We start from the raw sequence: 26899 nt of genomic DNA, 5'->3' as shown, positions 1-26899 counted from the left end.
ACTTTCGATTCTATATTCACATCCTCAACATCTTTATTCAAAAATCTGTAAAACATTCACTATGTCTTTTTCTCAAGATACTTCCATAAAATCTGTCATTAAAACTTTTCATCATACACTATTACTTTTTGACTTCTGTGCAAGGAATAGCATTAAGCATTATCAATAAGTACAAAAGTAGACACTGGTCCAGCCATCGTGTCTGGAAATGTCCATATAACGAGGTAGGTCTTCTTTTACGAAGAGAGTCCTATGTAAAACCAAGCGAGAGCACCTAAAGAGGTGCAAACTATGTACAATAACAGTTCTGAACCATTCAGCATTCATGATCTCCACAGTTCAAGTGTGAAGGCTGCCAATACAACTGGAAAAACATAACTAAAGCATGATAGCCAAAAAAATAGAAAACTGGTACAAAAAAATAGGAAACAAAGCACAACTGTGCAAATACCCTCCTGTGTAACGAGAGTTAAAGTGAAGAGCATTTTAACTACTTTAGTGATTGTCCCCTCCTGGGGTTTCTGGACTGGAACTGCTTCCAGGGGTGAAACTCTGGTTGTCTTCATGTTGTTGCTGATTACTTGCCAAAGGGCATGGTGGTGGCAGCTGGCGTGATTGCCGCCTAGGGCACTGGAGCTGTGGTAAAGGGAACCCATGATGCATATCAATGCCCATCAGCTGCTCCTCATCGATGAGTGGTTCCGCTGCTCTGGTGCATGGCCTAGCACCGAGGGATGCCGCAGCTTGTTGGCGCCGATAGACGACCACATGGGGAATCGGCAGCCAAGGGATCCCGAGGTCACTATCCCAAAGCGACCTAGGCTCCTCCAATCCCCGAAGATGCCGAATCGTGCGCGCCTGTTCCACCCGTACCCTTCTCAGTAAGGACCTCTTCCACTTCCCCATTTCCGACAGTCCAGTGCCTTCCAGCTGACTCTTGCAATTGCCCTATTTTGAGTTCCCGCAAGCCAGCCTCTGCAACGTGAATTCGGGGGGCAACCCATTAGGAGGGCCGGGGTATATAACTGGTGCCTCCCGGCGGTGCGGTCTCTGCTCCGGTGCAGGCATAGTGGCAGTGGACGCTGCTCGGTGGGACCCCGGGGATGGCGGTGGAGCCAATGGCGGCTCCAGGTCCACAGGGGTCTCTGAGGGGACCTGCGCGGCCGCCTCCGGTCCGGACGGGAGCTTCTCTTCCTCCGCTTTGGCTCCCGGGGCCTCATACAATTCCTCCTGTGGTGGCAGCGAAGGGGTTCCGGAGCTGCCGGTGGTGTGATGGCGGCTGCAGGCTCCGTGGAGTCTGCCTGGGGAAGCTCCGGTGCAGCAGCAGTTACCGCAGGTGTAGGCCCCTCCCGGGTGTGCTACCAGTTCAGCCTCCACAAGGCTTCCTGCCTCAGCCACAAACATTGGGTCAGCCAGGCAATCTCCTCCTCCAGCTGCCGTCGATTCAGCCTAGAAGCAAGGTCCGAGCCTTCAGCCATGGCGCCGGGGAGATCCAGCTCAACCTCCACGTGCTCCGCAGGCCTCCTTCCCTCTTCTTCCATCATGGCATTCTGGCGTTCTTCTCCTTCCTGTCTCGGTTTCCTTCCCGCCACTGGCTTCAGCTACTCCTTCTGGGGGCGGCGTCTTCTTCCAACTCCTCCATACCAAGCCAGTATACGAACCCCTAGGGGGGTGGGCCAAGTTGCTGTCGCATAGAAGTTTAGACAGGGGAGGCCCAGGACAGTCCGCACTCTTTTCTTAGGACCACCCACATGATCATGCCCTTCTTCTCCAGGCTGTCGGCCATTTTTAGTATTCATTTCACTGTATCAAATTGGGTCTTCTGCACATTCTCAAAAGTTTTAAGTCTTAGGCACACAGAACCCGATGACATCGGGTCTCGTCATCCTGTTCGTGACGCCAAAATGGAGCGCCCGACCAGGGCTGTGGGGGTACTCGGCACCGGGCCCGTTGATCTCAATGGGAGTTGTCACGGAAGCTGTGACCCGTCCGTGGCCCTGGGGCTCCATGGCAAAAGGGGGTGAAAGAACAATGAAATAGAATTTATGAATAGTTCGTGACGCCACCTGTGGTGTTCGGCAAGGGAGATGTTAAGCCGACGCTGCATGCAGATCCTCTGGGACTGGTGGTTTGTTGCAGCAAAGATGGTGAAGCTCCCCACAAGTGGAGCTGTAGTCCCAGGGCAGTGTAGCTGTAGGGGTAGCTGAGAGGCGCAGGCAGTATAGAAGCTGGTACCCAGATGTAGCAGTACCAGGTGTGTTGGCGCAGGAATGAATGGAGGACACCAGGGCTTGTAGTTCCAAAGCTTAACTCACAGTCTGTAGTACACACAGGTGCCTGCCTCCGTGTTGTGTCCTCTGGGTCAGGGACTCAGTCGACCTCCAGGCAAGATAGGACGCTCCCTTCCAACACTCCGCCAACATGTGCCTTTCTGAACGTCTCCTCTATAGCGCCTTTAAGTGTGAAGATCTCCTAGTACTGAGGTACACTGGAGTTCCTCCTGACAGATGTTCCCAAGAACTCTACTTGTAAGGCAGACAGCTGTAGCCTGCTTCGAGGACTCCTTACTCCTGAGTCCCGACTCACTATCAATGTTGCTGTTGTGCCCCCAAGTTTTAGATGGGAGTAGTGCATTCACAGCCCACTACTCCACCGATGTCTGCTGCAGAACCATTAGTGTCCATACAACCTCGGGGACCAGGCCCCGGCCTTGCGCTTAGAACTTCTAGGCAGGGTTCTTCCTCTAACCCACGTCCTCTGTTCCCTTTTACTCCTACGTTCCGTACTATTCTTTCCTTCTGGAAGATCAGCTTTCTGTTCAATGTCCTTCTCTTTCTTTCCCTTCCCGTGCCAGCAGACCCAGGTCACTGAGATATGTTGCAGCCCCTCCTTCCTCCATCACTCTCCCAGGGATCTTCTCTCCTCACTCCTCTCTGAGTGTTTTATTTCATTAAAATACTTTTTTTCTGGCTGTGTCTTTTTTTAACCCTTTAACTATAGGATTAATAATGGAGAGATGTCTTATTGACACCTCTCCATTATTAACCGACCTTAATGTTACCTTACAATCAAAGGTGACATTAAGGCTAGTTTCACACTAGCGCTTTTGAGCGCAGCGACGGCCTGCGCACGGCCGCCACTAAGCCCCGCCCCCTGCCGCGCCTACGTCGGTAGCTCCGCCTACCGGCGCATGACGCTGCATGCGTCCCCTATCTTTATCACTGGGGGCGCCGGCCGTGCGCAGTATGCGTTTGGCGGCGCATGCGTCCTTTTGATGGTGCGCCGACCTGCGCCAAACGCAACCTGCTGCAGTTTGGTTGCGCTCGGCGCACCGTCAAAAAGGCGCATGCGCCGCCAAACGCATACTGCGCACGGCCTGCGCCCCAGTGATAAAGATAGGGGACGCAGGACGCATGCAGCGTCATGCGCAGGTAGGCGGAGCTACCGGCGGAGGCGCGGCAGGGGGCGGGGCTTAGCGGCGGCCGTGCGCAGGCCGTCGCTGCGCTCAAAAGCGCTAGTGTGAAACTAGCCTTAATGTCACCTTTGATTGTAAGGTAACATTAAGGTCGGTTAATAATGGAGAGGTGTCAATAAGACATCTCTCCATTATTAATCCTATAGTTAAAGGGTTAAAAAAAGACACAGCCAGAAAAAAAGTATTTTAATGAAATAAAACACTACACAATTTTCCAAATTTTTATCGCATGCCCAAATCCAAGCGACGCCCTCGATCTCCTGAAAAAAAATAAAATAACAGACCAACATAAATGCTTCCTGTTCCGACGTAGTCCATTTAATCACGAGCGTCCTACGACGAGTCCAGCTCTGCTGCATCTGGATGCATAACATCCGAATCTTGCAGAGCTTGTGTTAGGCATCAGATTCCTACAGCTGCACAGCAGGAATAAAGAGCCATACATCCAGCGGTCTCCCATTCCTCTCTGACCTCTCAGGGACCTGCACAGCAATCTCGGCGACCCAGGCGCCCTGCTCAGACCAGCTCTCTGGGTCTGGATGTTGCTGCCACCTCTGGACCAGCAATTGTAGCGCAGCCTGCTTTGCAGGAAACCACTCCAGAGGCTAAGTCCTCTCACCGTGCTACTGGGCATGCCCATGAGACGATCTCCCAGTGGAGATCGGGGGTGACGTGCTCAGGTCCTTGTCCTGATCCGATTGGCCCATCTCAGAGGTCTGGAATGTCCCAGAAGCGCATGGCTATAAAAGGCCCGCATGGCTATAAAAGGCCCGCATGGCCATGCGCTAGTATAGTCTATACTGGCTAGATGTGTGAACGGTGACGGATGTATGATTCTGGTGACTGACTCATTTGAAACCCTTCCCTCTGATATTACGCATGTGGATAGGGAACAAGAGTTATAGTCAGCGCCATTCAGTGGCAAGCCATATGCCGTACAGTGGCAGTAGTTACCGCCGTGCTGCAGTTAGCAGCACTTACTGGCATCCGCGATAGCAACGTCGCACGCACGTTAGGTCAGGACGAACACCGACCTCGGCCTTGGGCCGTGTCCTGTGACTGTATACCGTGTGTACATGCCAGCTGAGACCTGTGAAGCTAACAGGCTCGGCGTTTATGTTTTATTTGTACTAAAGCACCTCTGTGAGTTTAACAGAGTCCGCTCTGCCCACCTCGGGTGACGTTTAACCCGAGCGCAGTATACCGCCATATAGCTAGTCTGCCATTACTCAGCAGTGGTTGCTACCCCTACTGCATAGTGGACCCCGGGCGGCGAACGCACTTCCTATTATTTATATTTAGTGCGCTCCGCCGTCCCTAACATTATACTAGCTCCAGGGTCTGGCTAGTAATTGCGGACCTGCAGCAGCTGCAGTGGTACATTCGGCAGCTGGAGAGCAGGTTGGCGGCTATCGAGAGCTCCACCTCAGCTGCGAATGCTATGGTAGCCGCTGCTCAGGCAGTCGCAGAGGCTGTCTCACGCGTGCCCACACTCACGCCTATGCCGACAATATCTCGCCTCCTGCTCCTCGACAAGTTTTCGGGTGACGGCGCCACCTGTAGGGGATTCGTGAGTCAGTGCTCTATCCAGCTTGAGTTACTGGCTGCACGGTTCCCTACACAGCGGGCTAAAGTGGGGTTTATTGTTTCTCTTTTGTCGGGCAGGACATTAGAGTGGGCTTCGCCATTGTGGGAGCGTGATGATCCCGTGGTTCAGGGGGCTGCTCAGTTCCTCGCAGCTCTGAAACAGGTATTTTTGGGACCACGGATCACGCACGACACCTTTCTCCAATTATTGGCCCTAACACAGTGGTCTCTCTCGGTCAGCCATTATGCCGTCCGATTCCGGACAGTGGCTTCCGAACTAGAGTGGCCCGATAAAGCACTCATCCCTGTGTTTTGGAGAGGGTTAGCAGAGCATGTCAAAGATGCTCTAGCAACCAGAGAGGTCCCCACAAGTCTGGAGGAAGTGATTTCCATCTCCACCCGCATTGATCTCCGGTTTACAGAGCGCGGGCTGGAACGTGCGCAATCCAGACGAAGGGTTAACTTGGCTCCCACCTTTACCGAGCCACTAAGATCTCCCGCTCAGGAGCTTACATCCTCCGAACCTACAGTATGGAGGTGTCTCGCGCCAGCCCCAAGTCACGTCCGGTGCAAAGCTCCGCACGTTGTTACCAGTGATGGCAGTTTGATCACTCGGCTAGCACGTGTCCTCTGTGGTCGGAAAAACGATCACGTCCAGTGGTCGTAGGTGGTGGTCAGACACATATGAAACTCTTTTCTCCCAAACCGGTATTCCGAGGGACCTTAGATAGCGGGGCCTCCACCTGGGAGGCAGAGGTTACTGTGGATTCCGGGGCTGAGGGGAACTTTATGTCCTCGACCTTCGCCCAGAAACACGCTATTCCACTGGTGTTACTGCCCCAACCTCTGACCATCAGGGTGGTTAATAGTGCACCTTTACCATCTCAGGTGACCCACCAGACAGCCCCACTCGGGCTCTCAGTCTCACCCTCTCATCGTGAGATTCTGTCCTTGTTCATTTTGCCAGATGGCATCGACCAGGTGCTTCTCGGAGTTCCCTGGTTCCGTTGTCACTCCCCTCATATTGATTGGGCTTCGGGGAATATACTGGGTTGGAGCAAGGACTGTGAGGGAAGGTGCATGAGGGACAGTGTTCAGGTAGTTTCCACTGAAGTGCCCGTGGATCTCTCCGCGCTTCCTAAACCTTACCACCAGTACGCGGATGTCTTCTCTAAAAAATCTGCGGAAACGCTCCCGCCGCACCGTCCTTACGATTGCCCGATAGATCTTCTGCCAGACACGGAACTGTTATGAATGAGTCACCGTAGGAGGCAAAAACAGAAATACTAGCTAAGTCCAGAAAACAAGAGAAGTTGGCAGCTATCGGATTGCAGACCCCTGAACCTATCAACAACAACTAGCAGTAGCCGTGGGGGGTTCCTACGGAGCCCTAGACCCCTCAATCACAGCCGGAGAACTACATAGCCTAAAGACAGAAAGGGAAATCTAAACTGCCTCAGAGCAGACCCCAAAGCAATAGGTAGCCCCCAACATATGACGGTGAAGCAAGATGAAAAAACACTTACACAGATAGAAAGATAGGCTGAGCAAATGATGGGGCCCAAGCTAACTAGATAGGACAGGATAGAAAAGCTTCTGTCTGCAATCCACCAAAAACCCTATCAAAACAAGGGCCAACAGGCTGATAGGGAAAAAGGCCCTGAAGACGCTAGGCTTCAAAAAGACTATATCAGCACTCAGGTATTTTCTGAAGACAGAGCAAAAAGGAATTCAGCTCACCCCAGCAGGGAATGGCAGAAATCCAGAAAAAACAAGGCAAAGCAAAACAGAACACAAATGCAAAAAGCAGAGCAGAAAAACAGCTTTTGAGGAGCAGGAATCAGACTAGTCTCCTAGAATCCTTCAGAGAGATCACCAGCAAGGCAGAAGGGCGTCGGCTGGCTTATATCCAGTCAGCAATTCCCGACACCCAGTCATCATCATCATACCCAGGTGCCTTGTAATCAGCCTCACTACCTTCCTTCACCAGAAGAGGGAGTTCATCAGACCTCAATGGTGAAGGTGAAAATGAACTCACAACAGTACCTCCCCCTTGAGGAGGGGTCACCGAACCCTCATCCACGCCACCAGGGTGATCAGGGTGAGCCCGATGAAAGGCACGCACCAATCTTTTGGCATGAATATCAGAGGCAGAGACCCAGGAATTATCCTCCTGACCATAACCCTTCCACTTAACCAAATACTGGAGTCTCCGTCTAGCCAGACGGGAATCCAGTATCTTCTCTACCTCATATTCCATGTTACCTTCAACCAATACAGGGTCCGGAGGTGCCACCCCAGGAACTACTGGTTCAACAAACCTCTTCAACAAGGACTTATGAAACACATTATGGATTTTAAATGTGACAGGAAGAGCCAAATGAAAAGAGACCGGATTAATAATCTCCAAAATCTTGTAAGGTCCAATAAATCTAGGCTTAAACTTAGGAGAAGCCACCTTCATAGCGATATTTTTTGATGATAACCAAACCATATCACCAATCTTAAACTGGGGACCAATGGTCCTATGTCGGTTGGAAAACCGCTGGGCCTTTTCCTGGGAGAGAGATAACTTATCCACCACTTGGTCCCAGATCTGGTGCATTCTCTCCACCACAGTGTCAACACCTGGGCAGGCAGAAGGCTCCATGTTATGAATGAGAAAAAATATACACACTTTTTTTTTTTTACAATTCTTTCCTGCTATTGAGTACCCTAGGATCTGCGGTCTGGCTGGTGATTCTGTTATGAATGAGTCATCGTAGGAGGCAAAAACAGAAATGCTAGCTAAGTCCAGAAAACCAGAGAAGTTGGCAGCTATCGGATTGCAGACCCCTGAACCTATCAACACAACTAGCAGTAGCCGTGGGGGGTTCCTACGATGCCCTAGACCCCTCGATCACAGTCGGAGGACTATAAAGCCTAAAGACAGAAAGGGAAATCTAAACTTCCCCAGAGCAGACCCCAAAGCAAAAGGCAGCCCCCAACATATAATGATGGTGAGGAAAGAAGAAAGAACACTAACACAGACAGAAAGATAGACTGAGCAAAGACGGGGCCCAAGCTAACTAGATAGGAAAGGACAGGAAGGCTGCAATCCGTGAAAAACCCTATGAAAATAAGAGCCAACAAACTGACAGTGAAAAAAAGGCTCTGAAGATGCTAAGCTTCAAAAACCTATGTCAGTACTCAGGAATATTCTGAAGACAGAGCAACTGGCAAAAGGAGATTCAGCTCACCCCAGCAGGGAATGGCAGAATCCAGAAAAGCAAGGCAAACAAAAACAAAACACAAATGCTAACAGGCAAAGCAGAAAACTTAGCTTTAGAGGAGCAGGAATCAGACTGGTCTCAAAGAAGTCCACAGAGAAATCACCCGCAGGGCAGAAGGGCGTCGGCAGCCTTATATCCAGTCCGTGACTCCACTCAGCCAGTCATCATCATTAGGCTCAGGTGCCTGATAATCAGGCTCATTACCTTCCTTTACCAGAATAGGGAGTTCACCAGACCTCAGTGACGAAGGGGAAAATGAACTCAACAGCTCCACCTGCCCTGAAGAAAACCGAGGATGAAACCCAAAGTTACAAAAAAAAAAGGTGACATCAAAGCGGCAGAACTAGCTCTATTATTTAAAGCAAATTCGGCCAAGGGCAAAAATGAAACCCAATCATCCTGATCAGCAGAAATAAAACATCTCAAATACGACTCCAACGTCTGGTTTGTTCTCTCCGTCTGCCCATTGGTCTGAGGGTGAAAAGCAGAGGAGAAGGACAACTAAATTCCCAGCTGGGAACAGAAAGTCCTCCAAAATCTAGACACAAACTGAACTCCTCTGTCGGATACAATGTTCTCTGGAATCCCGTGCAAGCGAACCACCTGTTGCAAAAACAGGGGCACCAACTCCGAGGAAGATGGCAACTTAGGGAGTGGTACAAGATGAACCATCTTAGAGAACCTATCACAAATCACCCAAATAACAGTCATTCTCTGAGAGACAGGCATATCAGAGATGAAATCCATTGAAATATGGGTCCATGGCCTCCTGGGGACCGGCAAAGGCATCAACAACCCACTAGAGCGAGAACAAGGTTTAGACCGGGAGCAAGTCCCACAGGACTGCACAAAATTCCTGACATCACGAGACAAGGCGGGCCACCAAAAAGACCGACTCACCAGATCTCCAGTACCAAAAATACCTGGATGACCAGCCAATGCAGAGCAATGAACTTCAGACATCACTCTTCTTCCACTGGTCAGGAACATACAACTTTCCCCTGGGACAACGCTCAGGTTTGTCCTCCTGGAACTCTTCCAGAGCACGTCTCAAATCGGGCGAGATGGCAGAAAGAACTACCCCTTCGCCTAAGATGGTAGCAGGTTTGGTCACCACAGGAGAATCAGCAAAGAAGCTCCTAGAGAGAGCGTCAGCCTTGACATTCTTAGTGCCAGGAAGAAAAGAGACCACAAACTCAAAACGTGTAAAAAACAAGGCCCACCTAGCCTGTCTAGGGTTCAAGCGTTTTACCGACTCCAGGTAAATCAAACTCTTGTGGTCAGTGAGGACCACGACTTGATGTTTAGCTCCCTCCAACCAATGTCTCCACTCCTCAAATGCCCATTTCATGGCTAACAGTTCCCGATTCCCCACATCATAGTTACGTTCAGATGGAGAGAACTTTCGGGAAAAGAAAGCACAGGGATTCATTTTAGATGTTACAGGATCCTTTTGGGACAAAACAGCTCCTGCACCAATCTCAGAAGCGTCCACCTCTACCTGGAACGGGAGTGAGACATCAGGTTGCCGCAAAACCGGGGCAGAAGTGAATCTTCGCTTCAGCTCCTGAAAGGAAGAAACAGCCTCCGGAGACCAATTCAACACATCAGCACCCTTCTTAGTCAGATCAGTCAATGGCTTTGCAATACTAGAAAATTTTTCTATAAATTTCCGATAAAAATTAGCAAAACCCAAAAACTTCTGAAGGGCCTTCAAAGAAGTGGGCTGAACCCAATCATAAATGGCCTGTACCTTGGCCGGGTCCATTTCAATAGTTGACGGAGACAAAATAAATCCCAAAAAAGAAATCCTCTGTACCCCAAAAAGGCATTTCGATCCTTTCACATACAGGGAATTCTCCCTCAAGATCAGGAACACAGTCCGAACATGTTCCACATGAGAATCCCAATCCTTGGAGAAGATCAAAATATCATCCAGATAGATAATCAAAAATTTATCCACAAAGTCTCGGAAAATGTCGTTCATGAAGTACTGGAAGACAAAAGGGGCATTAGTGAGCCCAAAAGGCATCACCAGGTACTCAAAATGTCCCTCCGGGGTATTAAATGCCGTCTTCCATTCATCCCCATGCTTAATGCGGATACGATTATACGCCCCCTGAGGTCAAGCTTGGTAAACCAGCAAGCACCTTTAACTCTGGAGAATAGATCAGAAATCAGGGGTAACGGATACTGATATTTAATAGTAATTTTGTTGAGGGCACGATAATCAATACAAGGCCTTAATGAACCATCCTTTTTGGCCACGAAAAAAAAAACAGCACCTAAGGGTGAAGAGGATGGTCTAATATGACCCTTCTCCAACGCCTCCTAAGTATAGGATCGCATAGCCTCGTGCTCGGGTACAGATAAATTGAAGAGCCGACCCTTGGGAAATTTACACCACGGGCTCAGTTCAATTGCACAGTCATAACTCCTATGAGGCGGCAAAGATGCAGACTCATTCTCACTAAATACATCATAAAAGTCCGCCAAATAGTCAGGAACATCATGCGACTGAGGAGAGGTGGAAAAAAACGGAGTCTCACCAAGGGCACACCGACAACCCCAACTCACCACAGACACAGATTTCCAATCCAAAACTGGATTATGAATTTGCAACCAGGGAAGCCCCAAAACAATGGTATCATGCAAATTATGCAACACCAAAAATCTGCAATTTTCTTGATGGTCTGGGGCGACCCGCATTACCACCTGGGTCCAAAACTGAGGTTTATTTTTCGCCAAAGGAGTGGCATCAATCCCTCTCAAAGGGATAGGCGTCTGCAGAGGTGTCATCGGAAATCCACAACGTTTAGCAAAATCCAAGTCCATTAGGTTCAGGGCTGCTCCCGAATCCACAAAAGCCTTGGCGGAAAATGTGGACAGGGAGCAGATCACAGTAATTGCCAGAAGAAACTTAGGTTGAACACCACCCACAGAAAACGTGTGTGCAAAACGTTTCTCTCATTTAGGACAGACAGAAATAATATGCGAGGCATCTCCACAAAAAAAAAACACAGCTTATTACGCCTTCTGAACTCCTGACGTTGCTCCCTGGACAAAACTATCACATTGCATAGGTTCAGACACTTGTTCAACAGGTGGCCACACCTCTCGTGCAGTCCTGCGTTCACGTAAACGCCGATCAATCTGAATGGCTAATGACATAGAATCGTCAAGACCAGAGGGAACAGGAAATCCCACCATAGTATCTTTTACGGCTTCAGACAAACCCTTCCGAAAGAGAGCTGCCAAGGCATTATCATTCCAGGTAGTGAGGACCGCCCACTTTTGCAATTTTTGACAGTATAATTCTGCAGAATCTCGACCCTGGCTCAATGCCAACAGGGTCATTTCAGCCTGATCAATAGCATTAGGTTTGTCATACAACAACCCCAAGGCTTGAAAAAATGCGTTCACATTAGTCAGAATAGGATCATCTGGTTTCAAAGACAACGCCCTATCCTGGGGATCGCCACGCAGCAAAGAGATGACAATTTTAACCTGCTGCGTGGAGCTCCCTGATGAGTTAGGCTTCAAGGCAAAAAATAATTTACAATTATTTTTGAAATTCAAAAATTTAGACCGATCCCCAAATAACACATCAGGAGTAGGGATCTTTGGTTCAGCAGCATGTGAATGAGCAAGGTAGGCGGAAATTCCCCGCACTTCCCCAGCGAGCTGCTCCACACGATCAGACATTTGCTTTATCTCCATTGAGAGAAAAAAAAAATTCCCCCCTACGGCCTCAGAGATATAGAGGAAAAAATAAACACTTTTTTTTTCACAATTCTTTCCTGCTATTGAGTACCCTAGGATCTGCGGTCTGGCTGGTGATTCTGTTATGAATGAGTCACCGTAGGAGGCAAAAACAGAAATACTAGCTAAGTCCAGAAAACCAGAGAAGTTGGCAGCTATCGGATTGCAGACCCCTGAACCTATCAACAACAACTAGCAGTAGCCGTGGGGGGTTCCTACGGAGCCCTAGACCCCTCAATCACAGACGGAGAACTACATAGCCTAAAGACAGAAAGGGAAATCTGAACTGCCCCAGAGCAGACCCCAAAGCAATATGTAGCCCCCAACATATGACGGTGAAGCAAGATGAAAAAACACTTACACAGATAGAAAGATAGGCTGAGCAAATGATGGGGCCCAAGCTAACTAGATAGGACAGGATAGAAAAGCTTCTGTCTGCAATCCACCAAAAACCCTATCAAAACAAGGGCCAACAGGCTGATAGGGAAAAAGGCCCTGAAGACGCTAGGCTTCAAAAAGACTATATAGCACTCAGGTATTTTCTGAAGACAGAGCAAAAAGGAATTCAGCTCACCCCAGCAGGGAATGGCAGAAATCCAGAAAAAACAAGGCAAAGCAAAACAGAACACAAATGCAAAAAGCAGAGCAGAAAAACTTAGCTTTTGAGGAGCAGGAATCAGACTGGTCTCCTAGAATCCTTCAGAGAGATCACCAGCAAGGCAGAAGGGCGTCGGCTGGCTTATATCCAGTCAGCAATTCCAGTCACCCAGTCATCATCATACCCAGGTACTTTGTAATCAGCCACACTACCTTCCTTCACCAGAAGAGGGAGTTCATCAGACCTCAATGGTGAAGGGGAAAATGAACTCACAACACGGAACCTCCTAGAAGCTGTGTGTATCCACTGTCACTCCCTGAGACAGAGGCTGTGTCTCAATATATCCGGGAGAACCTGGCTAGAGGTTTTATCAGAAAGTCGATGTCGCCGGCTGGTGCATATACAGTACCGTACACATACATACGCTTTGAACACATACATTGCCAAACTGATCTCATTAAAGATGATGCCCTTCCGTTTGGTTGAAGGCACAGCGTTCCGAGAGCTCATGGTCTACGCTGTCCCACGCTATGACCTACCCAGTCGGCACTTCTTTTCTAGAAAAGCCATCCCTGCCCTCCACCTGCATGTGAAAAACCGCATTGTTCATGCACTCAAACAATCAGTGAGTGGAAAGCTGCACCTCACAACAAATGCATGGGCCAGTAGGCATGGCCAGGGCCGTTACGTGTCCATCACTGCACACTGGGTGAATGTGGTGGATGAAGGGTCCTCAGGGGACAGCGGCGGTGGGACAGTGCTGCTTAGCCCACGGTACAGGCAACAGTTGGCTGTAGGTGTTTGACCCTCCGCCTCCTCCTGCTCCAGAAGTGAAAGCTTGTCAACAGAGCGCAGTCGCACGATCACTCCATCTGTAGCTGCCAGTGTTGCACATGAGGTGTCCCACTGTCAAACAGCTAGTGGTAAGCGTCAGCAGGCTGTTTTAAAGATGATGTCTTTGGGCGACAACAAACACACCGCGGAGGTACTGGCCGACTACTTGCAGTGAGAAACTCAGTCATGGCTGGGCAGTCTACATCTTGAGCCAGGCAAGGTAGTCAGTGATAACGGATGTAATTTTGTGGCGGCCATAGCCCTGGCAAAACTCAAACATACCTTGCCTGGCTCACACCTTGATCCTGCTGGTGCAGTGCTTCATAAATAATTATCCGAAGGTACCAGCCCTGCTCCATAAGGTGCGAAGACTGTGCTCGCACATCCGTTGCTCGCCCGTAGACTCCAGTCGCATGCAAAGGCTGCAGCGATCGCCCCACCTCAGCAAGCACCGCCTAATCATAGACATTGCAACAAGGTGGAACTCCACCATGCACATGATTGAGAGTCTGTGCGAACAGAGGCAGGCTGTAATGCATTTGTGGGAGGATACACGGGCAGGCAGTTTGAGGACAGACATCGAGTTGTCGGGTGTGCAGTGGTCAAAGCTGAAAGACCTCTGTAAATTCCTTCAGTGTTTTGAGGAATGCACACAGCTGGTAAGCGCAGACGACGCCATCATAAGAATGAACATCCCACTTATGCGTCTGTTCATGCAAACTTTGACGCACATTAAGGATCAGGCATCTGCAGCGGAGGAGGAGGAGGGAAGCCTTGATGACAGTCAGGCATTGTCTGCTCAGGAAACTGTCCTGGACAAGGTGGAGGAAGAAGTGGAAGAGGAGGAGGAGGAGGATGAGGGGGGATGATTATTTTGGGGAGGAGGATGCTTCTCAGAGGGCAAGAGAAAATGTTGGCTTGCCAAGGTCAGGTACAGGGTTTGTGCGTGATTGGAGGGATGTGGATTTGGCAGAAAGTGCTCCTCCACCCACCACTGACAGTGCATCATTGACACCTGGAACATTGGTTCACGTGTGATTATCTCTTGCGGATCCCAAAAAGGGACCCTTGCATTGCTAAAATTATGAAGGTTGACGACTACTGGTTGGCCAGCATCCTCGATACAGGCTATAAAGGCAAATTACATAACATCATGACACAGTAGAACCTACAGCTAATATTGGTGAACAAACAAGCAACTCTGGTAAACCGTTTGTTAGAGGCATTCCCAGCACACAGCAGCGGTGCAGGTTCTACCACGAGCCGTATTGGGCAACACGGAAGAGGTGTTTGTGGTGCACACACCTGAAGTGGCGTTGGAGACAGGGGTTTCATGACCATGTTGTGGACTGATTTCTCGAGTACCGTTCACACGACTGGTAATACTGAATCGATTGCAACAGACAGGAGACAGCAGTTGTCAACTATGGTTCAAAATTACCTCTCCTCCCCTATCGATGTTCTCCCTCACAGTTCATTCCCCTTTGACTACTGGGCCTGTAAACTGGACACCTGGCCTGAATTGGCACAATATGCTTTACAGGAGCTCACTTGCCCTGCTGGTAGTGTGCTATCAGAAAGAGTCTTCAGTGGTGCTGGATCAATCCTGACAGAAAGAAAGACCCGGCTGTCGACCCAAAATGTAGGTGATCTCACCTTCATTAAAATGAACCATGCCTGGGTTTCAAAGGATTTTGTACCATCTTCCCCTGATGACACATAGGTTGCCAGCAAAATGGTTCGCTTTGTCCTCCTCTTCCTCTGACTTCTCCAATTCCTCCATTTGCAGCTGATGAACGTCCAGCCTACATCTCAACATATGCCAGTTTTTCCACCTCCCTAACTGGGCTGTACCCCCCCACACAAAACTTTAGCCAAATAACCCCCAGTTTTCAATGCATTACTTTTATAAAGTAAATTAAGGTTGACAAGCTTAAGTAATAAGAATTGATGTCGTTGCCATTGAAATGGGCACTGTAGGTGTGTTTACTGTCCTCCACTCACTGCTGACTTATTCCCCATTGACTTGCATTGGGGTCAGGTTTCGGTCGGAACTCCGACTTTTGCCGATAGTCGGCCGATTTCGTTCGACTCGACTTTTGGTAAAGTCGGGTGGTACAAAACCCAACTCGAACCTCCTGGAGGCAAAGTCGCTCATCTCTAGTGCTTAAGTGAGTCTTTCATGTCGAATTCGCACAAATTGAGGCTGTCTCTTCGGCTCCCACCTAGGACTTGCTGGAAGACCTTTAGCTTTGCTGTAACTGCTGCATATTCACATTCCTTCTGCAGGGCTTCTGCTTCCACACTCTCGCCTCCAGATTCAGCTTCCATCTCTGCATTCTTGTGTGCAGATTCGATTTTCCTCTCTGCTTTCTTTTGAGCGAAAATGGCTTTCACTTTCGTAGATTCTGCTTCAGCACGCGCTCTTATGAACTGCTCACTGAGGGTTGAGTACCTTGATGAGCTTGACTTGACTGAGTGCTTTGAGCTCCTAGCGGACCTGGATCTGTGCGATGCAGCTTCTAACATCTGTGCGATTTTTGCTTCTGTATTGTCCACAATGTCACGCATGGTGCAGTCTCGTTCGGCATTGAGCTGTTGGAAGTCCTGGATTTACTTTAGAGACTCTTGTGCAGAGATGTATTTTTTACAAGTGTCTTTATAAGACTGATATGCAGATTACAATTGTTCAAGGGCTCCCTCTGGTGGTAACTCGTGAGAGCTGGGCACAGTCAAGACAGTAGCTTGGTCTAGTACTCTTTTCCATAGGGAACTTGTGTAGTGTAGCAATTCACCTTTGGTGGATTCTAGGTTCTCTTTGACTTTCCATGTAGGATTGGTTGATCGTTTGGATACTTCATTGCGAACTGTGAGAAATTCTGTTTCCATTTCTTGCTGCTGTACGACTGGCAGTGAAAGGGTTCTTTTAGCCTGGGACATAGGGAGAGCAAGAGTGGGGGCTGTTCTGCTCCTGGTTGTCAAGGAGACCAATACAAAGTTGTAACAAGCTGAGCTGAGAGCAAGAAATAAGTCTATGTAAACTGCAGCTTCTCAATAGCTTATAGATGGATCCTTGCTCTGGATTACAGGCTGTGATCTGTTCTTAATAACAGGTTAAATCTTTCACTGTGCAATTTTCTGAAGTGAAGAGCACAATGTCTGCAGTCCATGTAAGCTGCTGTTGTTGTGGCTTTACATTAGCCTTACAAACAATCCTCTTCTTGGATTACAGCTGTATACTGTTCCTGGTAACAGCTATCCATTTACACTATTCTGACTCTTCCTGCTGGCTGCGAATCCCAAGTGTTCTATCAGCTTCTTAGATAATTGTATAACTCGTACTTACACCACCAGGCATCCTCAGTAGTTTTAACTCCACTGGCAATGTAACTGTAGAAAGACCAGGAGAAACGATGCTGTTTTCTTCCAAAATCTTGTATTAGTTTACAATGGACAGTAGGTAAAAAAGGGGTAATCTGTACAGGGGAGTACACATGCATCTTGAGTAATGGCTGCTGTAGGCTAAACTGAAGAAGGGAGAAGCAACCTAATACAGAGCTCAACTACAGGAGGGACATAGGGACAATTTTCATACAGTCTAATGCTACCTAGCAACAACAGGGAATTTTGCTGATTGGAGGAAAAACTAAACACAGAGAAATATACATTACAGGTTGTTCCCATGCGTGGGACACAACATGCGGATTTGGCCTGCGTTTTTACACCTGCGGATTCCTAGAATGGAATAAGTGGAAAAACCCTGCGGAATCCGCACAAAGAATTGACATACTGTGGAAAATAGACCGCTGCGTTTCCACGCGGATTTTTCCGCAGCATGTGCACAGCAGTTTTTGTTTTCCATAGGATAACATGGTACTGCAGGGCCAAAACCGCTGTGGATCCACAAATGAATCCGCAACGTGTGCACATACCCTTAGGGTATGCTCACATGCAGCGCTTTTGCTGTGTTTTTTATGCAGCCAAAACCTGTTCTCTTGGCATCAAAAACTCTACGCTCACAATGCTGATCTTGTAGTGTTTTCAGGCATGTATTAAACATTTTTAAGTGCAGATTATGTGTGCTTTTTGTATAGCACATGTTTAATAAAGTTAGTTTTATTCACCAAAAAACGCTTTGGAAAACACCGTTGCATTTTGTTAGAGCGTTTTTTTCACTTTCTAATTGCTTCTATAGGTGACAAAATTTCTGTGAAAGAAGTGACAAGCTGCAGATTACAAAAACTCTGAGGCTGGTTTCACACTTGCGTTTTTTTTTGCATGGGATGCGCTTATGTGCGCATACACATGCGTTTGTATGCGTTTTTCCCGCGCATGCTTTTTTTGCGGTATGCGCTCGGGCGCACAAAATGCATCCTGTTGCATTTTTTGAGCGTCCGACTTGCCTCAAAAAAACGCATGCGCACGCAATGCGTTTTTTTTACAGCAAGACACCCATTATAAGTCTATGGGTGCGCATATGTGCGCATTGGCATGCTTATGTATGCGTTTTTTTGCGCATGCGTTTTTTTTTTTTACCATTAGTTGGACAATGGAATTTAGGGGTTTGGGTTAGAGTTAGGGTTAGTTAAGGGGGTTTAGGGCTAGGGTTAGGGTTAGGGTCAGGGTTAGGGTCAGGGTTAGTAAAGTCATGGTTTGGGTTAGTGAGGGGCCACCTAATGTTGGAAAAAACGCAAACGCATAAAAACGCATAAAAACGCTGTGTTTTTTTCATGCATGCTCATAAAAATGCTTGAAAAAAAACGCAGCATTTGTATGCGTTTGTATGCGTTTTTTTGCGCTAAAAACGCGCTGGAAAAAAAAGCTAGTGTGAAATTAGCCTGAGGCTATCGTATTACGTCAGGAAAAAATAACCAAGTATGTGCATGAGACGAGAGCGAGAGTGAGAGAGAGAAAGATAGGGAGATTTTTCGGTGCCAGAAAGGCTTTTGGGGTTAAATTAAAGGAACAGAAATGAAAAAACGGAATCTGATGACGGATCCGGTTTTTTGACGGACAGCAACTGATCCGCCGCCCATAGGCATCCATTCTAGCTGACGACACACAGCGACAGATCCGTCACTGTCCACCCTTTTGACTGAGACAAAAAATGTTCCATTGTGACTAACGCCAGAAAACTGAAGTGTGAAACAGGCCTAATACAACAAATTCTGCACAAGAAGCCACTTTTTTAGACTTCTGCATTCTTGAGATTGTTCACCCTTTCATGACCAGTGTCTTTTTTGCTTAGTGAAGCCCCTCTGGCTGTTAGCACCTGCTGTAATGTGATGCCTCCCCAGACATCAGTTTCTGAGATCATTCTTCAAGGTCCACTCCTCTGGGGTAATGTCCACCACATTTGAGGCGCAGCTTTACCCGTAGAGTGTAAGTCTGCAAGGACAGGGTCCTCTCCCCTCTGTACCTGTCTGTCATTGTAAATTTGTTGTGGAAATTTGTTTTCTGTTAACGATATCTATAACTTTGTATGTAACCCCTTCTCATGTGCAGCACCATGGAATTAATGGCGCTAAATAAATAAATAATAATAATAATAAATACTCTAACACACTCTTCATTGGGATTGTTGTACAAGATTAGATGGCAGACATAGTCTGAATGGCAAGCAGAATGGTAACATCCAAATTGTAAAATTACTTCTGCATTTCCAGGAGGAATAAAAGAGGAACGCTACAAGGCAAAGCTTTTAACATCAGATTCTGCGCATAATTGTGTCTGATGAGTGCTGTGTAGTCTCTTGTAGAATCTGCACCATAAGGGTATGTGCACACGTTGCAAATTGCTGTGCGGAATTTTCTGTGCGGAATCTGCATATTTTAGCAGAATCCGCAGGTCAAAATCTGAGCATTTTTTATGCGGATTTCCTGCGGATTTAGCCTGTGTTTTTACACTTGCGGACTCCTATAATGGAATGGGTGTAAAAACGCTGCAGAATCCGCACAAAGAGTTGACATACTGCAGAAAATAAACCGCTGCATGTCCGCATGGATTTTTCCGCAGCACATGCACAGCATTTTTTCCCCCCATAGATTAACATTGTACTGTAAATCACTATGAAATCTGCAGCGGCAAATCCGCAACGTGTGCACATACCCTTAGGCCGGGATCACACACAGCGAGATACGGCCGAGTCTCGCAGGTTAAAACCAAGCTCTGGTGCCGGCACTCCGGAGCGGAGCGTGCAGCCACACAGCAATACATGGAGCTGCACGCTGCGCTCCGGAGTGCCGGTGCCAGAGCTTGGTTTTAACCTGCGAGACTCGGCCGTATCTGGCTGTAGTGTGACTCCGGCCTTATACTCTGAAGAGCATCTCTAGTCCCAGTAGCCGAACACTATATGGCAGTACTATTAACTATATTAGCGTTTACATAGTTATAAACGAACATTTGTCCTGTATTTTTTTGGACTATAGGATGCATCCTTGGATTTAAAATTGTCATATATATATATACACAGTACAGACCAAAAGTTTGGACACACCTTCTCATTGAAAAGTTTTCTTTATTTTCAGGACTATAAAAATTGCAGATTCACTCTGAAGGCATCAAAACTATGAATTAACACGTGGAATTATATAATTAACCAAAAAAGTGTGAAACAACTGAAAATATGTCTTATATTCTAGGTTCTTCAAAGTAGCCACCTTTTACTTTGATTACTGCTTTGCACACTCTTGGCATTCTCTTGATGAGCTTCAAGAGGTAGTCACCGAAAATGGTCTTCCAACAGTCTTCAAGGAGTTCCCAGAGATGCTTAGCACTTGTTGGCCATTTTGCCTTCACTCTGCCATCCAGCTCACCCCAAACCATCTCGATTGGGTTCAGGTCTGGTGATTGTGGAAGCCAGTATTTTCAGTTGTTTCACACTTTTTTGCTAATTATAAAACTCCACATGTGTTAATTCATAGTTTTGATGCTTTCAGAATGAATCTACAATTTTCATAGTCATGAAAATAAAGAGAAATAAAGAGAATTCTTTGAATGAGAAGGTGTGTCTATATATATATATCTCCATCTTTACCAAGTAATGAAGCATTCCTGTGTTACACACTTTCTCCTCATTTCCCTACACTGTTGGTGCGGTTTACGTAAGGAGTGGTGCGATAATTAAGGCAAAAGTCGGCAATGTGCGAGGACCGGTGGGGTTGTGTGCCTGAGCAGCTTTTTAGCCCCAGCCCAGCCCTGTGTACGGGTTTGTATGATTATTAGACTGTAATCTCCTCTGCCCCTTATCTGATGACCAGTCCTCTCTGTATTCAGTCTCAGTTGCACACATTTCAGTTTTGACATAACGCTTTGTTTTTCCTTAAATTAGCAAAATCAGGAAATACAGGTTCCAGTAAATGAATTAGTGATGTAAAGAATCGTAATTTATCAGTTGTAATGGGTAATCCCTACACACACTGCTATAATATATATATAGTAATTATATAATATATTTTTTTAAATATAAAGTTTTATCAACGGTATAATATGTCTTAGATGTAAACGTAGTCACAAATATTTTAAAATAAAATCTCTTTACATTTCTATTTTTCTCTAAAGACCAAAATATTTATACTGCAATTATACCCACATCCACCCTCCCCACAAAAAATGAAATGAATAGAAAAAATATTTAGGAATCTTTTAAATAATGTTAAAAAAAAACCAGTTCAAATAATTTGGTTACGCTGTAGCACCAGTTCAGTATATTCCCTACTTATATTTGGTGCGTGCAGAATATAAATTTATAAATGATCTGAGGCTTCAAGAAATGTATTATACGGGCAAAGTATAGTTACATCCCTGGGTGTCATACAAGTAATAGGAAGACTACCAATATATCTATTAAATGTATGTAAAATTAGAGCGATCACCAGCTGTGCCCACTGCCAGTGGCGTCTCTGCTCCTTTCCCCCCCATGTTACTGTTTTCTATATGTACTTACATTTCTCCTGCTGCATGTTGCTGGGCTCTGAGGCTCTCTGGTCTGCTGCAGTGACTGAACTGTCTGAGATCATGAACTGCTGCACATCAGGTGTGGTGCTAGCTCCAGTTTCAAATGGAGAGTAAGACTACACCTGGTGTATGGTGAGTACGCCTCTATTCAGTCTTATACAAATGTCCTACAGAGGCGGTCACAATGGCAGAAAATGTCTTTGTTCTGCTCTGAGTATAACCAGCATCTTGTAATAAAACGTTCAGAAAGAAAACAGTCGCCTTCAGGGGAAATCAGGCCTCAATCCCTGCATGGATCTTGTTACTACTGAGTAGACAAAATAGATTCATGGGGTAATACAAAGCTCCAGCTCATCTACTGTTGTGTTTTGTAACTCTTCCTAAAGCCACTACTTGGAAAGCCCCCTGTATACAGTAATGGTTAGCATCTGTTGCCACCACTAGGGGAGCTCTCTGTATATAGAGATACATTATAATATTATGTCTGCAGCCACCACTAGGGGGAGCTCCCTGTAAACAGAGATACATGATAACATTCTGTCTGCAGCCACCACTAGGGGGAGCTCCCTGTATAAAGAGATATACTTTTCACTTTCACCCCCATACCACTTAATTTCTTACTATCTCCTGTAATCCCTCCACCTAGTAAGGAACTAGTCATATATCCCTCTATCCTCCCCAGCCATCTCACCTCCTCCTCACAACTGTCCCTCCACACACAATCCTTTTTCTCCAGACAGACACGGCCGCGTCATGTCCTATCCTGCTTCTACCTTCTAAAGCTCTGTCTGCTTCTCCTCATTGCTGGCGACTTATCCCAAAATCCTGGCCCTCCTCAACACATTCCCACACTCATTTCTAACACCCTGTCACGATCCTCTACAAGTTTTCGCAACCGTGATAACCTCATACCCATTCATTCAGCACCCACTGCCCCGGTCCCCCTACCTGGAGCACTATGGAGCGCACACTCTGTCTGCAAAAAACTGTCGTATATCCATGACCTCTTTATCACTAACAAACTCTCCTTCCTTGGCATCACTAGAACAACCTGGCACACCCCTGTCCGATACCTGCTCCTTTACCCCAATTTACCCCCCCCCCCCCAGAACTAGCCATCTCCACCTTCCTCAACCACTTCACCACCTGGCTACTTATTTTCCTTTCTGTTGACATCCCCACTATCATCACGGGTGTCTTCAACATCCCCATCGACACTTCCACCTCAGCTGCCTCTAAACTTTTATCACTGACTGCCTCCTTTAGCCTCACTCAATGGTCCTTCATGGCCACTCACAAAGATGACCACACGCTGGACCTTATCTTCACCCACCTCTGTTCGCTTACTGATCTCACTAACTCACCCCTCCCCATGTCTGACCACAACCTACTGAATTCTCTTCCCTCTCCTCTCCTACTGTACAACCCCTACTCCAGAAACTCACTCACCCTCGCAGAAATCTCAAACACCTCAATTTTACCGAGTCCCTTCTCCCTCTTACAGACATAGCTTCCTTACATGACACAGATGCTGCTGCCACTTTTTATAACACTACAATAACAATATATATTTTTTACACTTCTTGCACTTTATTAGATATAATATTTTTTTACACTTTTTTATATTTTTGATCATACATTTTTATATGCACATATTTTTTGTCACATGCCCTTTATATACAATTAATGAACTTTCATATGCACATTATATGTTATACATTTGCTGCATATAAATTGGTTCTGTCACTATGTATAGGTTTTAGCAGTGCTTTATACTGATATGTCCACATTTATTCTACATTCCTGGTCAATAGTGCCCCATTTTCTCATAATATACAGATTAAAATTATGTATTCTTATTTATTTTTATGAATTGTGACTGTCTTCTACTATTTTTTAAACTTGATATATTTACATTATTAATAAAAATTTACAATTTTATACATTGGACTTTTAGTCGGATTTTTCTCTTTCTTTAAGCGGAAGATTGATAACATCAGAGAAAGCTTTGGCCCACAGCCCCCAATGCCTCTCCTCTTAACTGCTCAGCCCTGTTCTTCCAAAACCAGCTTCTCCACCATGACAGAAGATCAGCTCTCCACCCTTCTGTCAAGATCACATCTCACCACTTGCACGCTTGATCCGCTCCCGTCCCAGCTCTTCCCTAACCTCGCCACAGTCTTCATCCCAACCCTAACACATCTCTTTAACCTTTCACTTACAAGTGGTGCCTTCCCCTCATCCTTCAAACATGCCTCAATCACACCAATCCTCAAAAAGCCCTCCCTTGACACATCCTCTGTGTCTAGCTATCGCCAAATATCACTTCTCCCTTATGCCTCTTAACTACTGGAACAGTATGTCCATCTTGAACTGTCTTCCCACCTCTCCTCCTGCTCCCTCTTTGACCGGTTACAATCTGGCTTCCGACTGCATCACTCAACTGAAACCACCCTAACTAAAGTCACCAATGACCTACTAATCGCCAAGAACAAACGACACTTCTCTATCCTCCTCCTCCTGGACCTGTCTTCTGCCTTTGACACTGCAGACCATTCCCTCTTGTTACAGATTCTCTCATCTCTTGGCATCACAGATTTGGCCCTATCCTGGATCGCGTCATATCTAACAGACCGGGCAATCAGTGTCTCCTCTCCCACACCACCTCCACACCTCTCCCCCTGTCTGTGTTCACCAAGGCTCAGTTATAGGACCCCTACTCTTCCCCATCTGCACCTTCGGCCTGGGACAGCTCATAGAATCACACAATTGCAGTATCATCTCTACACTAATGACACGCAGATCTACCTATCTGTACACGACATCACCTCCTTACTGACCAAAATCCCATAATGTTTGTCGGCTATTTCTGTTAGGCGTCGGGTTCCTGCAGTGGCACAGCAGGAATCCGGAGCCTCGCATTCTGCGGTCTCCCATTCTCCATCGACTGCAGAGGAGCTTGCTCAGCAGCCCCGTCATTCCCGATGCTCTGCTCAGACCAGCTCTGTGGGTCTGGCTGTTGCTGCCACCTCTGGGCTAGCAATAGCAACGCAGGCTGCTCAGCAGCAAGTCACTCCAAAGGCTAAGTCCTTCCGTTGCTCCTCTGAGCATGCTCACGAGATGATCTCCCATGGAGTCCTTCTCCAGATCTGATTGGTCCATCTCAGAGATCTGGAAGCTTCCGGAAGGTCCCAGCTATAAAAGGTTTGCATGGCTAGTATAGACTCTAGTTGCTGACTGTGTGAATGATGATGGATGTATGGACTTGCAAATGACTCATTAAGATTCCCCTCCCTCTGATATTACGAGTGTGTATAGGGAACTAGTGATAGAGTCAGCGCCAGTCAATGGCAAGCCACAGTGCACATCCTCCACAGTGCTAGCGTCCGACAGTGCGCCTGCTACCGAGCATTGTCGTATAGCGGCAGTGTCTGTCGCTGCGCTGCAGTCAGCAGCTCTTCTTGGCTTCCGCGGTTGCGGCACCGCATGCACGGTAGGTCTAGACGGACGGACGGACGGATGTCTCTTGGGCCAAGTCCTGTGACCTCATACCATGCGTGCATTTCTCGGAGCCCTGTGACGTTAACAGGCTCAGCCTTTGTGTTTAACACTTCGACGTCTCTGTGAAGGAACAAAGACCGCCCAGCGCACTCCGGGTGATGTTCAACCCGCATGCGTTATACCACCATATAGCGCATCTGCCATTACCTAGCAGCAGTGTAACACCTACTGCACGGTGGACCCCGGGCGGCGAACGCACTTATTATTTATTATTTAGTGCGTTCTTTTCTGCTCGCTTTCTAAAACTGAACATGGACAAAACAGAATTCATCATCTTTCCCCATCTCACTCTACCCCTCTACCAGACCTATCCATCAACGTCAATGGCTGCTCACTTTCCCCAGTCCCACATGCTCGGTGCTTCTGGGTGATCTTCGACTCTACCTTCTCTTTCAAGCCACATATCCAAGTCCTTGCCTCCTCCTGCCGACCCCAACTCAAAAATATTTCCCGGATCCATACATTCCTTGACCAAGAAACTACGAAAACGCTTGTGCACGCCCTCATCATGGCCCGCCTTGACTATTGCAACCTCCTACTCTCTGGCCTCCCCTCTAGCACTCTTGCACCACTCCAATCTATCCTAAACTCTGCTGGCTGACTAATCCACCTGTCTCCCCGTTATTCCCCAGCCTCTCCTCTCTGTCAAGCCCTTCACTGACTTCCTATTGTCTAAAGGCTCCAGTTCAAAACCCTAAGTATGACATACAAAGCCATCCACAACCTGTATCCTCCATACATCTGTGACATGGTTTCCCGGTACCTACCCGCACACAACCTTCGATCCTCTCAAGATCTCCTCTACTCCCCTCTTATCTCTTCTTCCCACAACCGCATACAAGACTGCTTCCGTGCTTCCCTCATACTCTGGAACTCTCTACCCCAACACATCAGACTTTTGCCTACCACAGAAACCTTCAAAAGGAACATGAAGACCCACCTCTTCCAGAAAGCCTACAACCTGCAATGATTCTCAGTCTACTGAACTGCCACGCAAGCAGCTCTATTCTCACCCATCCCCTGTAGACTCGAAACAATCACTGACCTCAGGGAGACCAGTCAAAGAAAGCACTGCGGCAGCCGGCAAAGGCATATCCCCTGTAGACTGTGAGCCCTGGCGGGCAGGGTCTTCTCTCCTTTTGTACTTGTGTGTATCTTGTATTGCTCATGTTTAGTGTGCTTGTCTTTGTGTGCCCCTTTTTCACATGTAAAGTACCATGGAATCAATGGCGCTATAAAAATGAATAATAATAATAAGACGTCTGCAGCCACCAATAGGAGGAGCTCCCTGTAAACAGAGATACATGATAAGATTCTGTCTGCAGTGACCACTAGGGGGAGCTTCCTGTATACAGAAGTACATTACAAGATTCTGTCTGCAGCCACCACTAGGGGGAGCTCCTTGTCTACAGAGATAAATGACAAGATTCTGCCTGCAGCCACCACTAGGGGGAGCTTCCTGTATACAGAGAAAAATGAAAATATTCTGTCTGCAGCCACCACTAGAGGGAGCTCCCTATATACAGAGATACAAAATATTCTGTCTGCATTGAACTTAAAGGAGTTGTGTAGTACTTGGACAACTTTCTTTCGATCACTAAATTGCCACATGTAAAATGAAAATGGCACCTTTCCAGCATCGTCAGCAAGACGCATTTCCAGGGGATGATATGACATTATTTTGTCACATGTACCTGTAAGGGGGTGGAATGATACTATTTCCTTGCTCTGCCTCCTTTAGTGTTCTTAAAGTTTTTATAATAAGCCAGTGCTACTGCTACATGTTGTCATGTATTGCTACTAAGAATCAATGGTATTGCCACATTGATATATGTGTTACCATTTGCTGTAAAT

The 26899-nt window shown here is 47.1% G+C and overlaps 1 protein-coding gene across 1 annotated transcript in view; it reads right to left on the bottom strand.

The window, feature by feature from the left end:
- The window catches only part of LOC141059876 (histo-blood group ABO system transferase-like), a 107224-nt gene extending 85626 nt beyond the window's left edge, over nucleotides 1-21598 (bottom strand). Inside the window, exon 1 of the mRNA XM_073556049.1 lies at nucleotides 21474-21598. Within this exon, the coding sequence (XP_073412150.1) occupies nucleotides 21474-21546 (73 nt within the window). The 5' untranslated portion in view covers nucleotides 21547-21598. The remainder of the gene's footprint in view (nucleotides 1-21473) is intronic.
- Between the last annotated feature and the right edge of the window lie 5301 nt (nucleotides 21599-26899).

Source organism: Dendrobates tinctorius, unplaced genomic scaffold (assembly GCF_039654945.1).
Source record: "Dendrobates tinctorius isolate UK_male_01 unplaced genomic scaffold, ASM3965494v1 ptg000231l, whole genome shotgun sequence".
NCBI classification, from domain to species: domain Eukaryota; kingdom Metazoa; phylum Chordata; class Amphibia; order Anura; family Dendrobatidae; genus Dendrobates; species Dendrobates tinctorius.
The sequence above is the reverse complement of the archived record's forward strand: the minus strand, read 5'-3'. Positions and strand labels throughout refer to the sequence as shown.